General features: G+C 36.2%; 1 protein-coding gene across 3 annotated transcripts in view; it reads right to left on the bottom strand.

The window, feature by feature from the left end:
• The window catches only part of LOC144980127 (uncharacterized protein C05D11.1-like), a 42,669-nt gene that overhangs the window by 24,050 nt on the left and 124 nt on the right, over positions 1-18,495 (bottom strand). For all 3 annotated transcript variants that reach the window (XM_078927674.1, XM_078927676.1, XM_078927675.1), the window contains exons 1-11: positions 18,217-18,495; positions 12,983-13,065; positions 11,938-12,096; positions 10,908-11,117; positions 9,009-9,131; positions 7,836-7,976; positions 5,995-6,105; positions 3,945-4,036; positions 3,206-3,308; positions 1,725-1,799; positions 621-731 (exon numbers count right to left, since the gene is read on the bottom strand). The exon at positions 18,217-18,495 is cut by the window's right edge. In XM_078927674.1, coding sequence (XP_078783800.1) covers positions 621-731; positions 1,725-1,799; positions 3,206-3,308; positions 3,945-4,036; positions 5,995-6,105; positions 7,836-7,976; positions 9,009-9,131; positions 10,908-11,117; positions 11,938-12,096; positions 12,983-13,065; positions 18,217-18,495 — 1,487 coding nt within the window. The remainder of the gene's footprint in view (positions 1-620; positions 732-1,724; positions 1,800-3,205; positions 3,309-3,944; positions 4,037-5,994; positions 6,106-7,835; positions 7,977-9,008; positions 9,132-10,907; positions 11,118-11,937; positions 12,097-12,982; positions 13,066-18,216) is intronic.

The raw sequence follows: 18,495 nt of genomic DNA, 5'->3' as shown, positions 1-18,495 counted from the left end.
GGCCAATTGAATGTTCTGATGAATGAAAGGATACCATTAGTTCAATTTATAGTACTTTTATAAAAAGTAGGATTGGATTACATTATTATTTTTGACTTTCAAGACCAGCCGCACTGTGCGACCATTGGCCAGGAGAACAGATTCTGCTCTGGCTGCACAGGGCGGCCAATGGCACTGAAAGGGCTAAGTCTGGAGAAAAAAATCATCATAAAGAAAGATAAAATCTAATATGGTGGCTCAATGCTACGGTGTCTCATCTTGTCACAAAAGTCAAGCAATGTTAAGCGTGTCAGTGGCTGGATGGGTGACAGTGGGTAAGGCACTAAATACATATTATCATCTCATTCAACTCGGGTCGGGTGTGAATGAATACCTGGCTATAGGCAGTAACGGATATTGTAAGAGTGTTGATAAAAAAAGTTTTAAAAGCCTAATAGGCGAATGGTGCTGTATAAAATGGAATTATGATTCCACATAGTCTGCCGAGGGAACAAATGAAAAATTGTGAAGAGCATTGAGGATGGTAAAAATCTGTGGAAAATTCACTTTATAAATCTTCATCAACATTTACAATTTACTTACAATTTTTTTGACAATGAAGAAAATTATAATTATCTTACCACAACACGATTGGTTCCAATGAAGTATTTTTGCAAAAGCTGACACCAAAATTCTTCTGGCTCTGACTGCATCCTGTCACAGAATGCCACTGTATTACATCGGCCATCAAGCTAAAGGAAAAATATAAAAGTTAATACATATTTGTAAAAAAAAAAAGAAAAAAAAAGAAGTCAAATTTGTTGTTATTAGCATCATCTCCTAATAATAAAAACCCCAAAGATACTAAAAATACTTCTTTTCACATTTACTTTCACAAAAGCGACGGAACATCAAATATTCAGAGACAGTGTGGAACAGCCATATGTTATTTGTTTCACACCCAAGAAGAATAGACTTCAATTCTGTTACCACACTGTGCGGCCTAAATCAAGTCGCCTCACCCTCAATCACTTTACAGAGCTGCAGACAACCCCAAAAAAGGCATGAAAGAAAGAGTGCCAGACAAAGCAGAAAGAAAAATACAAGATTTAAAAATCATTCCACAAAATCACACAGCCTTGATTGATGAATCACATTTTAAAATCACAACCTATGTGCTATCATTTAAAAATGACAACGAGATTCAGATCTGCCTATTTTCTCCGCACAAAAAGTGGCCGATAATAAAGAAAGCAACAAGCAAAAATAAAAAATACAAGAAATTATCATCCAGGCTCGATTGATGAATCACTTACAAAATTTTTTTAAAAACCAAACAACCTATGTGCTATCATTTAAACATGACACTGAGATTCAGATTTGCCTAGACCGAATCATACTTACATCTTCTTTATTTTCTCCGCACAAAAAGTGGCTGATAATAAAGAAAGCAACAACCGAAAATAAAAATACACGAAAATATCATCCAGCCTCAATTGATGTATTGCTTTAAAAAAAAACATGAGATCTGCCATGACTGATTCATACTTACATCTTCTTCGAACAAAAAGTGGCTAATAATAAAGAAAGTAACAAGCAAAAAAAAAAAAAAATAGAAGAAAAAATCATTGAAAAAAAAATCAGCCTGCCTCAATTAATTTGTCACTAAAAAAAAAATAATAAAAACCCTAAGGGCTATCATTTAAACACGACACTGAGATCCAGCCAGAATGAACCATACTTACATCTTCTTTATTCTCTCCGTACAGGAAGTGGCCGATGACAAAGAAAGCGACTGTATCCGATGGCATGTACTCCAACTGAATGAGGGGTGGAGAGGGTAAAAATAGGATCATTGATCATGATGACAAGCACTTGTTATTGACAATGAAGATTGCACCAATATTTTGAAAAAACATAATAGACATATATGCAGGTCTGACATCCGAACCCACTTATGGGCCTAGTTTACATTGTTGTAATGGACAATTTAATGTGTCATTTTTTGAGATTTCCATTTCAACAATGAGCCCATAAGAAATTGGATTTTCAGCCCTGTAAATAAGTGCATGTCGCATTTGACCAATCACCTTCCAACTGGCATCTATTTTTAAAAAGTAAGTTTCAACTTAAAATGATCAGAAAAACGAAATTTTGGGTTTAAAAAAAGACTTAAAAGACTATAGTTTTTTAGTTTCCTCAACGAAACATATTAACTTGACCACAGTCCAATATTTTTTTTTAATTATTTCTAAAAAATCTTTTCTCTTATATTTTATTATTTTTTTTCCTAATATCGAAATCAGACATCCAACATTTGTCATCATTTTGTTAGGTTACTTTTTCATATTATTACAATGCAAACCGATTAGTCGGAACAGCACTGTCTACGCAGAAATTGTTCCGATTCCGCTTGTGTCCGTCATTGGAACCCATCAAGACTGCAAATACATTTGGCACTGGCTACACATTTATGTACAATAATACAGAGCATACCTTTATTGTACAGAGTAAAAAAGTAAGAATAATACGAGTTAGTAAATCCGCATTTTTTAAAGTTTAAGACAAAAATAAATTCACTCCCTTGAATGTGGACATTCATATTTAAACTCAAACTGTCTTTTAAGAAGTAGCCCTTCAGAGCCATTAAGATCCATGAGTTTATCCCGATTTTTATAACATGAAATGGACTATGGCAACTGCTTGCTACCCTTTGGACAGAATGCTAGTCTATCGCAAAAGTACTTTCCACCAGATCTAACAGACCCAGCTACCCTATCACTGCTGGGTTTTTAGGGGGATCAGGAAAAAAAAATCTCTATACCCAAAATCAATATTGGTCCCTTTGAGTGTGAAGCAAGTGCTCAACAAACTGAGCTATCGGGGCGCCCCCTTCAAACTATACAAGATCAAATTTGACTTTTAAATGTCAGGATCACTCCCACTTAATGCTGGTTTGAGATGATTGGTCACTTTTCACTTCTAAATATTTTTTACAGCTAGACATGTTGAAAAAGTATGAAATTCGAGAAAAGTTGCTGAGTAACTTTCCCATACATCTGACCATAACTTCATGAAAAAGCACCTGATTTACTTCAAATAAAAAATTAAAATGCTCTTGGGAGCATATTCTTCAGAAAATGCAAAAAAATGCAAACCCAAAATTTTCACCTTCCGACTGATTATTACTGACACAAATGAATAAATAAATAAACAAATGACTTACGCCGCTGAGAGTATCCAACTTCCTGCGTTGTATGACAGAATGCATTCGGTTCATATCAATAGCCTCCTCTCCATTTGCGATTTTTGTCAGCACACGCATGAGTCTAGACATTGGATCATAAGTAAACAAAACAAAAGTTGAATGATTAATTAAATGAATTAATAAATAAACAAATGAATAGAAATAATCTTTTGAAAATGTAAACAACAAAGCTTATTCAATTCAATATAAAAATGTGTTTTGCAAATCATAAAATACTAGATTATTTATTATTATTCTTAAGATATCACAACCCCTACTGCCTATGCTCGCTCCCCCTCCTGTTTCATCTCCTCCTCCTTTTCTACTGTTTTCATGTCTTGTTCCCTTATCCTCCTCATTCTACTCTTCCTTCATGTTCTTAGCATGCATGAGTGGGTTTTATTTTTTGTAAAGTGCCTATGGATTAAGCGCTATATAAGTGCTTATTATCATTATTATTATTATTTATCTTTATTATTATTTATCTTTATTATTATTATTATTATTATTATTATCTTTATTATTATTATTATTGTTATTATTATTATAACCATCTTTATCATTATTATTATTATTATTGTTATTACTACTATTATTATCTTTCACTTTTTTCTTCACTTCACCCTTCTTCAATTTTTTTTCTCCTCTTCAACTCTCTTCTCCTTCTTCTTCTTCAATGACAACATAAAAGACACATTTCCCAAAACAGGGGACTCACACTTCCTCGATGTCTTTCAATTTATCACAATCTGCATTTTCAAAGTTGACATAAACAGTCATCTCAGAGTTCTCGATGATGTGGAAGGCAGCCTGTCAGAATAAATAGATATAATGCAACATCACGACACTAAAGGCAGAGATTACCAGTATATATACGAATTTTAAAACTGGAAGATGTTTTAGAACTTAAATAAATAAATAAATAAATTGAGCCTTTTTATAGAGCAATATCCACTAAACATGCTCAAAGCGCTTTACAAGGGGTCCCTGACCTACAGCAACATTTAACATGTAGGACGGGAGATGATGCCCGTTAGGCAATATTACAATTGTTTTTGGTCAGAGACAGACAACGCTGTTAATGGCCAGGATAGACAAGGATGGAAACTGTTTGTCTGTGGCCTATAGCCTGACCCGGGGTGAAAAGGCAATGATGATGATGATGACTGCGCTGGGTAATTCCAGTCTTCCCTTGGAATAGACCCTGGAGACAAATTTCCCCTATGGGATGAATAAAGGGAATCTTATCTTATTTTATTTATATTATGGCCTGGCAGAGGTGACACAACAGTCAGGTTGTGGGTTCAACTCCCCATGGCTGCAAAGTTTTTATTCTTTATTGTCCTCTAGCACTTCTCCGCTCACTTCATTTCTAGTTATTATCAACATAAATGCCTGCTCCACTCACTTTTCTGAGTTTTAGATCTGATGACAACAAAAACCACTGACACTCACAGGACTTGGGAATCGATCTCTGTTTTCAGCATCAAGTACTTTTTCCTCCTTGAGTAAGAATTCTTACACTTTTTGTGTGTATATGATTCAGTACTGAGACTGACATTACATCTGGGTTATTCTTGTCTATTATAATATGATTCAGTACTGAGACTGACATTACATCTGGGTTATTCTTGTCTATTATATTTATTTTCTTTTGTTAGAGTGAATGACATAATCAGTCGGATGGTGAAAAGGTTTGAACTGAGATATTACCAAGTTTAGTTAGAAGGTCAATTTTAATCAAAAATGAGTTCTTGTCATAAATGATTAAATCAACCCTTTCTGTACATCTTCGGGAAATATCAAAGCTTAATTTCATTTCTAAATATTTTTTGCAGCTAGTCAGGTTGAAAAAGTATAAAATTTGAGGAAAGATGCTGGATACCTTTCCCATACATCTGACCATAACTTCATGAAAAATCACCCGATTTACTTCAAATAAAGATTTAAATGTTCTAAAGAGCATATTCTTTCAGAAAATGAAAAAAAAAGTTAAAAAATGCAAATCCAAAATTTTCACGTTCCGACTGATTATGCCATTCACTGACACATTTTTTCACATATTCAGGTGTAAAATGAGTACCTCGCTGGTAACAGCATTGCATGTGTTAAAAAGGAAATTACATTATGGCTTTATAAGCATCATGTCTCATCCTATACTACTGTTTGTTATGGACCCCTTGTAAAGCACTATGAACATATTTAATGATGTTTCTTCTTTATCAAAAAATTGTTTTTTATGATATAGCAACAAATCAGAGAACAGACACTGGTGTCAGATAAATATCTGAAAAGGTGTGTATGGAACACTGCCAGACAAAATACAAGAAAAAAAATTGAGCTTTTATATAGCGCAATATCCACTAAACATAATCAAAGCGCTTTACAAGGAGTCTCTGACCAACAGCGACACTTAACGTGGAGGACGAGACATTACGCCTGTTAGGCGATATTACAATTTTTTTTTTTCCGAACAGAGACAACACTGTTGACGGCCAGGTACTCATTTTACACCTGAGTATGGTGAGAGAATGTGAGTAAAAAACCTTTTCCAAGGACTCAACTATGCACTGAGCAAGGCTCGAACCCAGGACCTTCCGATCCTAAAGCGAGTGTCATACCACGAGACCACATAGCCTGACTCGACTGGCAGGCTAATTTTTTAGGATAGATTTTTCTTGTATTTTTCTCTCTGCTTTGATTGGTACAGTTTCATACAAACTTATTCCAACTTTTATAACATAGTGAAGAGTGCAAATAGATCCTACCTCTCCAGCATAGGGATCGTCTATCTCCACCATGTCTCTGTTGATGGGGGCTATGGGGGTTTGATCCAAATAGTCTGTCAAGACACTCAGGCTCACGTGTTCATACAATTCCTAGATTTAAAAGAAAATTAAAAAAAAAAAAATTACAGTAGACTCCCTCGGGAGTTCAGCTAAAAGTGTCAATTAAGCGGAGAAGCTAAAAAATAGCATCTAGGCACCATTTTTTTTTTTTTTTTTGTTTTTAAGGGTTTTACGGCTCTTGCAACACATTTAGGTTATATCAGCACCAGTAAAAAGGAAGGAAATGGGATAGTAAAAAGTTCTAGAATTACAATTAAAGCACCCAAGAGAAAGTATGACAAAGAGGAACTGGGAACGGATAGAGATCATACCACCAGTGCACTTAGTTTGAGATCACCTTTAAGTCTCATCCAGACATAAGCACAAGATCCAACAAAGAGGAATACACTCAAACACTTACATTATACATTCAAAATAACAAATATAATAATACATAACAGAGAGATGATTTACAAGGAATAAAATATCATCTTGGCTCAGCAGTACGGTCTTTGCTTCGTATCTGAAAGGTATCGAGTTTGACTATCCACCGCGCTGTATGGCCTTGAACCTGTCATGCTGCCCTGGCCTCACTTTGCATGGCTGCACTGCAGCTGATGCCTGGGTTGTTCCAGTCTTCTTTTGGAATAGACCTAAAAGACACAAATTTCCATTTGGGGATAAATAAAGGGAATTTTATTTATCTTTTTTTTTTTTTATTTCCTCATTTTTAGCTCAAATATCTGATAAAGAGAACTTAATCAATAAAAACTAAGAAAGAAAGACAAATAAAATTCCTTGGTTTTATAAAGAGAAAGGGCAATAAAAAGAAAGAGGTCTCTTTAGGAAAAATTGATAGAAAAAAAAAGGACTGGTTGATCCCAGTTTGGAAGAGTTAAATAGACAGCCACAACCTTTGCTACCAAATGAATAGGGCAAAGCAATCTCTGCCAGATTTAATAGCCCCAGACCTGCCAACCTTTCACATTCCAAAAGTGGAATCAGAATGTCAGAAAATAGGAATTTGAGATAAAAAATAGGAATTTTGTCAAAAATGTATAATTCCCTATCAAAATGACCACCAGTTTTATCAGATTTGTTAGGTAATGGAATGGGGAAAAGGAGGGGGAGGGGGATTGCAATTAATTTTCCTACTTATCTCCCTTTGACAATCATAAAAACAACATATCACCTTTTTCATCCCCCCACCCACCTATCTACACACACACACACACACATCATTTTTTTGTCTTCTTACCATGATCATCATTTTTGAAAATCGGAATTTTAAAGACAATGGCGGAATAACGAAAAGCGGATTCTGCCAAAAACGGAAAGGTTGACTGGTATGTAGACCCAGCAGCCAAAACAATGTTGGGCATATAGATAGTATGCAGATGACGTCACTCAGGCCTTTGTTATTGTTTTTGCCATCCGCGTTTGTGAGTTGTTCTCACTAAACTGTATTAACCAGACTATAAAAGTTCATGGTTACACAGAGTTTGTGTGTTGGTCCGTTATACTTCCGGATGGCAATGTTGTGAACTTCTTGGCCAAGCGCATTCTATCTATAGCGCAAATTCCTTTACTATAAAAGCATTTAATCATCGGCACTGGCATAATTAGTGAGAGGTGTGTTGTGAGTCCCAAGATCGTACCTGAACAACATCACAGAAACACACTGAATTCTCTGTAATAATGTCATTAAAAAATCCAATACCTCTTTTGAAGAAAATTGACCATGAATCCATAATAAATGACCTGAATCAACACATGTTTACCTTAGATCGTGGTCCCCTAAATCCAATCAGACACATTCCATACTCGTCGTCTTCAGATGGGTACAAAACTGTCTGGCGTACGGATTGTGAGAGGGGTGGAACATCACTCATCCACGGACGGGTAAATTCTGGTCTAGAGCCCTGTATTAAATAAGTTAATTACATGTATGAGTTTACACCAAGACAGGTTACGACATTGAAAGAAATCAACTTTTAAAATATAACTTGAGCTCTTATATAACGCAATATCCACTAAACATGCTCAAGGTGCTTTACAATGGGGTCCCTGACCAACAGTAACACATAACATGTAGAACGAGGCAAGGCGCCTGTTTGGCGATATTACAAGGTGGAGTAAAATGGACCTTAAACAAAAACAACAAAAAGATGGTATTAGACCAAAGAGCACAAGTTCAAACGCTCATGAGATAAGAGACAACAATAACAAACAAAATAAATATATATGACAAAACATGGAAATTCTTTTAGTTACCAGCAGACTGCCAACTTGAAGTTGTAATTTTTTAAAATCTTTAGAGGTCAAAACTTGGTAGAATTGCTAATATCACACAAGGTAAATAATAATTTTAAAAAGAAACAAACAAAAAAAAGCAAACCCAGAAAAAACCTCCAAAAAACTCAAGTCATAGTCCAAGTAAATTAAAGTGATTTGTAAGATGTGAGAATGTTACGATCTTACTTTGTTATAAAGAAAGGAATGCCAACGACAAGTGAAAGATAAGATTAGAAGTTTAATCAAAGACAAAGTGACTGTTACTCAAATCGGAAGTAGGAAACCGGAAAGTAAACAATATAAGAAGTGACCAGATAATTTAGGGAGAAATCAACTAAACACTATTGGATGCCACAATTTCGTTCATGGACAAGAACAGAAAAGCCGCTAGAAAGGGATATCAGAAAAAATATTTTTTTAAAAACCCACAAAAACTTGAGCATTTTTATAATGCAATGTCCACTAAAAATGCTTAAAGCAAAAGGTGTCCCTAACCAACAGCAGCACTTAACAAGTAGGACAAGACAAGACCCCTGTTAAATTTTTTTTCCGCTGTTAACGGAGAGGTACTCATTTTACACCTAAGTATGTTTCCAGTCTGAAGACGACTGTCATACCCCCCCACCATCACCACCCACAATTTACTTATAGGTCACAACCTTTGACATGATCTTCTTCTCCACTGGATCAAGAGCACGGAAAACATCCTCAGGTTTGACGACTCCACTGATGATGAGACAAATATTTTCTGGTCTGTAAAAATCTTTGTGGTATTGCTTAACCTGGGGAAGGAAAACAACATTGTACCAATCACATTTAGTCCAAATATAAGATTGTTACTAAAATAAGGTCACTTTTGTGCCAAACATTGAAAACCATTACTTATATTGTCCTGATGGTACTTCAGTCGCACATAAGGCTGACACAGTAGATGTGAGGCTATGTGGTCTTGTGGTATGACACTCGCTTGCCGATCAGAAGGTCCTGGGTTCGAGCCTCGCTCAGCGCATAGTTGAGTCCTCGGAGAAGGCTCTTTACTCACATTCTCTCATCATACTCAGGTGTAAAATGAGTACCTAGCCGTTAACAGCATTGTCTTTGTAAATTGTAATATCGCCCAACAGGCGTCATGTCTCGTCCTACATGTTATGTGTAACTGTTGGCCAGGGACCCCTTGTAAAGTGCTTTGAGCATGTTTAATGGATATTGCGCTATATAAAAGTTCAACATTTTTTGTTTAGATCTCCACCTATCACAGTCTGCTGTCATCTTTGGCATCTGTTCCCACATCCACTTCTGGGCATTTGTGTCATACTCTCGGTTCCTCCTCCACCAGGGTTACCAATTCAGAGGGCAATGTTTTACTGAACTTTTATGCAAACACATAAACGGACCCCTTTCGGGATATTGGACTCCAGTTTTTGTTGTTTTTTTTTAATTGAGCTTTCATATCACGCAATATCCATTAAATGTGCTCAAAGCACTTTACGAGGGGTCCCTGGCCAACAACAACATTTAACATTTAGGACAGGACAGAGACAACGCTGTAAACGGCCAGGTACTCGTTTTACACCTGAGTATAGTGAGAGAATGCGAGTAAAGAGCCTTCTCCAAGGACTCAACTATACGTCGAGCAAGACTCGAACCCAGGACCTTCCGGTCCGAAACGAGTGTCATACCACTAGACCACATAGCCGCAGTAAAAAGACATTATGTTCTTAGTTTTTTTCCATTTAGCAGATGATTGGAAAATATACTGAGGGTTTATAACATTCTGAATTCCGTAAAAAATATGGAAAATTGGCAACCTTGCTCCACGTCTCCAAGGGTCTCACTCTCCTCTTTGTTCCCTGTTGGTTCCAAATTAGGGCGACCCTTGGCATAGCATCATGGTTCAACCGAAGGACATAGCCAGTCCACCTCCAACTTCTTCTCTTCACAAGAAAAGATACAGACTCTAGCTCTGCTCTAAATCCTATCACTTTCCTCATTTGTGATCCTTCGGCTCAAAACGGTATTAAGTGGTTTGGTTAAGATGTTGAAAATTGAATTTATATCAAGAAATATCAGACTTGTGTTGAGTTTATAACAACAATTTATATTTTGGACCAGTTTAACATTTACTTCGGCATTTAAGCACCTGGTTCGTTCTGACATAATACCGTTTTGAGACGACGGGTCACATGTTACTCCAGACATGCCAATCAATAACCTTTGTATGCCTTAAATTTTCATATCAAACCGGGAAACTGCATAATTTTTTCTCCATATTTTCATTTCAAGAAGAAATGTACAATAAATAGCTATTTCATCAATAAATGTTATTTCTAATGGGATGCATCAATGTTAAAAGAGGGAAGAGAGGGCATGAATGTTAATTCATAACTCAAGATATGTGTCCTGCTATATTTTTTCATCAGATGTATTTTTAAAAAGAGTAGCAAGCAATTGCTAATCTCCATTTCACGCTATAGACCTAAACTCCAGCTCGACGGACCTAATCTGGCCATGAAGGACTACTTTAAGGAGAAAATTAAATCTCCATTTTTATGTCATACCTTTTCATGAGAAGTGCTTTCCCTCAGATTTCTCATAATTCCTCCGGTCTCACTCTTGTACCCACAATGCCCTGGGTATATGGCACGTAGCAATGCCAGAAGAGTTCGACTCTCTCCGCTGTTCTCCCTTGCCTGCATCTCACAGTAAACAATACCCCCGTCGTCTCCATTACCATCGATGTGATGCACCTCTGTGATGTAGCCCGATTCCTGTAGAAAATAATTGTATTAATGTATTTACTAATTGGCCACCTCTATTCTCAGTAGTTATGCGAATAGTGATTTCCTCTTTTCACAGTAGTACTGCGAATAGTAGATGGTGGTCGTAATCATTATTCGCAGTAGTATATGTTGAACAAAAAATAGTGTTGTTTTCAATGAGGGGTCAAAAACTAATTTTCAGAGACAGGAGAGCGCTTCTACTACTATGAATAGTGGTTCCATGGTGGCCCCACTATTCGCAATACTACTGCGAATAAGCATTTCGTACTTATTATTTCGAATTATTTATTTTTATACTTGTGGCAATATGAACCACTGTGGACATCTCATTGAAACAATCTTTTGAATATGCTGTCTCAAAGATTCATTTTGGTCACTTAATGACATTTTTGAGATTTTAAATCAATGCAATCTGCTTTAACTCTTAGCTCAGTTTTCTGAGTATCAGATGAATAAATAAAAAAAAAAAAGAAGATAGGATTGGGGCTTAACATTGTTCCGTACAGCTCATGTTAATTTCTGCCAACAAGCACAGAATTATTGACAAATCTAGTTATAAAACAATTATTTACAAATAGATATATGAGTAACTTGCAAACCTATTTTAAATCAAAGCAGGGGTAAGTAATTCTTTTACCCGTTGACTCAAATGATTATTTAGAATATTATCTGCTACTGCATAATGACCGGTGTCCTTAATTTGACCTTGGTGACTGCCATCTGGCCACACTAATGCCAGATTAATGTGCGCGCACCTACAGACTATGTTACCTGACGAGGAATAATGAGAGAAAATTCAACAACTAACTGTAATAGTTGGGTATAATATATGGTCCATGTAAATCGGCAATAGAGTTAGGAAGCCGTCAGAGCCTGCATTGGTCATGGTGTAACATGTGTGGTCAGTCTCTGTCCAGGCATTGGTCCCTGATGCGAGGCAGCGGTTTGCAAACTGGTCCAAAACACCCTTTGATATGAAATTGTAGAACAATAATGTAAAATATGCATAATAATGATAATAATAATAGTAACAACAACAATAATAATAATAATAAAAATAATAAATATAATAATAATAATAATAATAATAATAATAATAATAATAATAATAATAATTATAATAATAATAATAATAATAATAATAATAATAATAATAATAATAATAATAATAATAATAATAATAATAATAATAATAATAATAATAATAATAATAACAATCATCATCATCATCAAAATACTAAACATTTATATTCTAAATCTACCCTTCAATGGACAGAAGGATATCCACTACATGTGTTCAAAGTGCTTTACAAGGGGTCCCTGACCAACAGCAACACTTAACATGTAGGACGAGACATGACGCCTGTAAGGCGATATTACAATTTTTTTTTCTGACAGACAAATCTGTCCACGGCCAGGTACTCACTTTAAACCTGAGTATGGTGAGAGAATGTGAGTAAAGAGCCTTTTCCAAGGACTCAACTATGCGCTGTGCGAGGCTTGAACCCACCTCCCGATCTGAAAACGAATGTCATACAAGACCACATAGAGCCACACACCTCATGTCTTATCTTACAAATGTTAAGTGCTGCTATTGGCTAGGATTCCTTGTAAATCGCTTTCGTGAAAATTGTTCTATATAAATGTTCAATTTCTATTTTTAACATATTTTAGTTTACATCGTATTGCCGTTATTTGTTGTTTTTTATTTTAGTTGTAGAATGATTCTTGTGAGGAACTTTGTACTTATATTTTATATTTTCAAACTGTTTCATTCACTTTCATTTTCAATACTTTTCAAAGTCACAGTTTCAGGCAGATTAGTCTATATAAAAAGGAAACATTCTAGTTACCTTGTAAGGAAAATCCTCACTTCCAAGAAATACCAAGTGTTCCAATGTATGTGGGAGTCCATCATCATCAAAGGCTTCAGTTGCTGATCAAAAAATTCAAAACCATCACTTTATTTTTATTAGAAGCACATACAAAAAAAAATTAAGCAACTTAAAAACCTTTTTAAGAAAAAGCCAAAGTGCAATTTTCCACAACAGATATCAATATGATCCAGTTGATCCAGTTAACCAATACCTGAATAATAGGTAGACAGAGGCACCTACCCTCAATAGCCCAAAAGAGGAATCAGAAGATGAAAAGGCGGAATTTGAGACCAAAAAGCGGAATCAATATTGACATGACCCAGGCAAGAGCTTTAATCAGTCTTCCTTCCACAAAATGAATAATTCCCTGCTCTGAACTCAATCATGTAAAAAAAAAATTGTTTTTAATAGGTCACCACTAGACAAAGATCTGTTCAGTAGCCAGACAGACATTTATAAAACAATGCCATTGAACTTTGGAAACACAGTACACTGCTTCTCACACATGACACAAGGCCAAATGGATCTGCCATGAGTTATAAGTTATAATGGCGTTGGAAAACATAAACTTGGGATAAAGTGCATTCTCGTCCATGATACTGATCAGCCATATTCACTCTGATACTTTTATTAGATAGAATTTTGTTTAATTTCCCTCCTATTGTGAAATGCGGAAATTTTGCCTTGAATGCAGAATTGCAGAATGTAGGCCGGTTATGCAGAATGATTCCATGAAAAGCAGATGGGTAGGAGCCTTTAGGTACAACCCACAACAATCTTCAGCAATCACCCATATATGAAACAATCTATCATTTATTTTCCAATTGCCAGTGAGCTTCAACAAGCCTTCAAATATCCTCCTCCCTGTACTCCTAATATTAGACCTGTAAATGAGCTCTATAAAAATTGACTGAAACTCTTCGGCAAATTGAAGATTCAATTATTTTTTTAAAAATAAGGGCATCATTGGAGAGGAGAGTGATAAATACAATACATTAAAATAGTGGGTGTTATTTCTTACTGGAAGTATGACTGCCATAATTTGATGTAGAAGGAATGCTAAATAAGCATGTCATTCATATAGGTAAAGATGACTTCATCAAAATCATATTCCTGCCTCTGGAATTTTTTTTTACATAGTCAGAAAAATAATCACCATTATCATCTTTAACTTCTAGCCATGACCTATTGAATTTATTCCTCACATCTTTATCGATGCTCGACAAGTCTGAATTGCGATCCACGAACAGCTAAGCCATTGTGAGAACATTAGAATAGGCCTAATGTAGCAATGAGCAAACTTGGTTTTCAATCAGTAAATGATCAGTAAAATCAGTAAAAACTTAAATAAATATGACTTCTGGCCAATACACTGAATTATTAAGTAGAAGTGAATTATCAAGAAGAAACTTCAGACTTCGGCAGGCGTAGGTAGCGGAAAAATTCAAAGAATCGAAATGAAGGTAAATCGCTACAAAACAGCAAGCTCGCTTGGGCTTGAGCAAAACAATGGCAGAAAACGTCCTGATTTGCACAGGAATTAATTAGGCTACTTACCATTGTTCCTTATAATCAGGTACCCAATCAGTGAAGAAACGGTCAACCAGTTTGTTTACAACGTGAGGCAATCGAAATGTGCTTGTAGCAATCTATCCTAACTTTCGATTTGAAGGTGTCTACATAACATTCGCAATTTACTTTATCATACTTTTGAGACTCGCCAGGTAAATGTGGTCAATTTTGGCTAAGATGAAACAGTGAAATTTATCGCTCGGTGGCTCAGTTAAAATTGGCTACAGTTGGGATCACGACGGGCTTGGAAAGTGAAAAAATAATTTAACGAAGGATGTGTGAAAATACCCAGGGATGTGTTCAGACACGCCTTTTATAAAAAGCGTCGCTTAGTCTTGGCAATTTATACATCGTTAATATAAACGGTCCCCATGAGTTATGCGTAGCGCTGTGGAACACTCCTAATTACTTTACGGTCATTCGACTACGATTTGTGAATTCTTTTTTTAAAAATTTATTTCTTTCTTTCTTTCCTTTTTTTAAATATTTGAATTTGACAAATTGACTGATTTCAGTTAATTGACTGAGAATTTACAGGTCTATTAATATAATTTAAGTATGAATTAATTACAGCCTTACACTGGCCCTCCAGAAAAAAATACAAACCATGCGGCCGCAAATTTTACCTTTCATCGCATGTTTTGCATTTTTTAGTTTCTTTGCATATTTGGGTGTATTCGCATTTTAAAAAAAAAACCACAATAAAAACACACATCGGTACAAAAACACACACACAAATGTATATATACATCCTCTGGTCATATATTACCTATAATGTGTACACCCCTGCTTCCCCCCCCCCCCCCATGCTGATTGTCACTAACCCCCCCCCCAACCCTCTTAACCATTTCCACCATCCAAGTGCTGGTGGCTTTTTCTCTTTGATCTTGTAAGAGGCATTTCACTTCGTCAATTAAGAAAAAAAGCAGGGAGGATTTTTCTCTGTTCACAGAATGTGAGGTGTAGTTGAGCCCGAGTTGTACTGGATATCATTGAATACTCAATGTGAGTAGGAATTCAAACAAATCGAATCCCTATAATTAGAACTACAACATACTGTAAATATATACCAAAATTAAGTTTTGCATGATCTGTGCAATGAAATACATTTCATTCTGTTGTCAAATTATGAGCATCCATAACAATAACAAAAAGAATAAATTTTACATTTCTAGGTGTAACTTAAAATCCCACATTTTCCTGACTATTTGAAGTACAGTAGGTACAAAATAACAAATCCAAAATCAGATATTGTCTAATAAAATTAAACAAATAGCTCTGTAGGTGGTAGAGATAATTATGATGTGGTGGTGGTTGAAATAATGGTTATGCTGGTGGTTATAGTAGTAGTGGAGGTAGTAGAGATAATAAGTTGTGGTGATAGTTGTAATAGTGGTAGTTGAGATAATGATCATGTATTGGTGGTTGTAGTAGTGGTGGCAGAGATGATGTAGTGGTTGTAGTAATAGTAGTAGTGATGATCGATATGGTTGTAGTGATGATGATGATAATGGTGGTGGTGGTGGTTACAGTAATGGCGGTAGTGATAACGATAAAGTAATTTTGGTGAAACTGATAGTGAAATGATAGTGGTGGTGGTTGCAATAGTGGTGACGATGTGGAGGTGGCTGTAATAATGGTGGTAGTAATGATGATGATGTAGTGGTGATGGTTGCAGTAATGGTGGAGGTGATTATGATGTGGTGATGGAGGTATTAGTAATGATGATGAGGTGGTTGTTGCAGTAGTGGTGATGCTGATAATACGATTGTGCACACATGTGTAACACTTAGACTTAAAAGTAAAAGGCCACATGGAGAGCGATGGAATTTTATGTTTCATATTCTCGAACACACAAGTGTGCATGTCCAGTTTGAGAGATTTCCATATGGGAAAGGCTATTCGGACCCGGGTCTGAATTGCTTCCCGTGGCAATTCGGACCCGAGTCTGAATTGCTTCCCGTGGCAATTCGGACTCGAATCTAAACTGAATAGAACTCCGTGGCTAACCAGGGTCGAGTCTGAATAGCTCCATGGCTCTTCGATTAGGAATACTGCAATGCAATGCGCCCAAATGATGATCATTAGTATCATTAGTGAAACTCTCAGTTACTATTCCGTTTGCAGCTATAGAAGCCGTATTGGTCTTCCTAAACACACACACACTCATGAGTATCTCTAATTCATTAAAAACAGAATAATCACACACACACACACAGACACAGACTCCCCCCCCCCCTCCCAACAATCATTTCCACAACCCAAGAGCCGGGGCTTTTTCTCTTTGATCTCGTATCACCATGTTCTCCCCTGCGTCCAGCGCCTCGGTTACACCCCCCCCCCCCATCCCCAACCCATTACCAGTTGATCATTTTCTCTCCGTATTCAACCAGTGTTTATTTTATTAATAGGCACCTAGTCCAGTATTATCTAATAATATTAGTATTAGACAGTACTCTGCCCCTACCCCAGTGGCGGGGCTCTATATCATGGCTTGCTGCCAAGAGTCGCCTCTATTTTTATATTTAGAAATAGAACAGCATATTTTTTTAATTAAAAAAGAATTAAGACACTGCCTTTTGTCAAAGCCCGACCTATACTGCCTTTTAAATAAAACGCTCAATGCCCAAAGTCATATTGCACTTTTTCGCGGCCGCAAATGGCAAATTATATAATGTAGAGATATGTCATTCATGTATCTTTTGCAACACGCTTATATGGCAAATCAAATAAATCTTTCAATCATTACAGAAAGACACTCCTTTTTCTATGCGAGGGCAAATTGATTGTTAACGTTAATAATTGCGACTACAATTGTAATCTCCCAAAGACCACGATTATTTAGATCTATGTTTTTGTTTTTTAAGGAGCTTGCATCACATTTCATTTAGGTCATATCAGCGCCAGTAAAAATGGAGAAATTGGATAGCAAAAAGTTCTAGAATTACAATTAAAAAGTACTCAAGAAAAAGTAAGACAAAGGGGAATAATAGATCACCGCTTTTGAAGGCAGTCATCTACGGGAGTTCTAAAACGCGACTTGCTCGCTCACTCGCCCTCCTACAGACTGACAACTGAGAACGAGCAGCTTCCCCCCACCCTACCACGCTTCACTGTCGAGCCAGCTTCCACTTCCGACACTTCCTGTGATTGCGCAGGCGCATTGTGGCAGGAGTCCGAATTGCCACGGGAAGCAATTCAGACTCGGGTCCGAATTGCCATTTCGTTTCCATATTGAACTGCCAATTCCAATATGTTCGAGATTTTTGTGTTGCCAATACTATGAAAATAGAGATTAAAACAGGGAATTGAGACATGATCATGATTTCCGTGATTTTGAGATTTTTCTGTACTTCAAAACTGAAAATACCTTCAATATCTCAATAATCTGTAATTATTAACATTATTAGCACATTTATTAACAAGCCTGCCTAAACACCATACTGAATTATGAAAATGGACATTTATTTTCATAAATAAATCCCTTTAGGTCGTTTTCAATTCTTCTTTCTATTAATTTATATAGAGATAGACTTAGCCCCGAGTTAAGTTTAAGTTGGCATTTTATGTACTAAGTAAAAGCTCTGCATCTGCTTCTACTTTTTTACTCTCGTACTCGTACTCGTAACGGTACCTACCTAAACAAATGAAGCCATTAACAATGGGACCATCCACATGAGCAATGCACACAGTGAGACCAGTTTCCTTAGAAATGTACTTTGAAACAGGAATCTTCCCATTACAATTCACTTCATACAGAAGTTCAAAGTTGTTCATGGTTGGTGACGATGTTCCTATGGATGTTGAGGTGGATTGTTTCAGTTTGGTCTCCTCGGCAATGGTGGTTAATGAGGAGAATAGGTACCTAGAAGCTCTTGGTAGAGTGAAATTAAGGTAAGAATTAATCAACCTTTGAC

The sequence above is a fragment of the Berghia stephanieae genome, chromosome 9 (assembly GCF_034508935.2).
Source record: "Berghia stephanieae isolate SIO BIC M18660-M18661 chromosome 9, UCSD_Bste_1.3, whole genome shotgun sequence".
Taxonomy (NCBI): Eukaryota; Metazoa; Mollusca; class Gastropoda; order Nudibranchia; family Aeolidiidae; genus Berghia; species Berghia stephanieae.
This window is presented reverse-complemented; position numbering and strand designations above follow the sequence as displayed.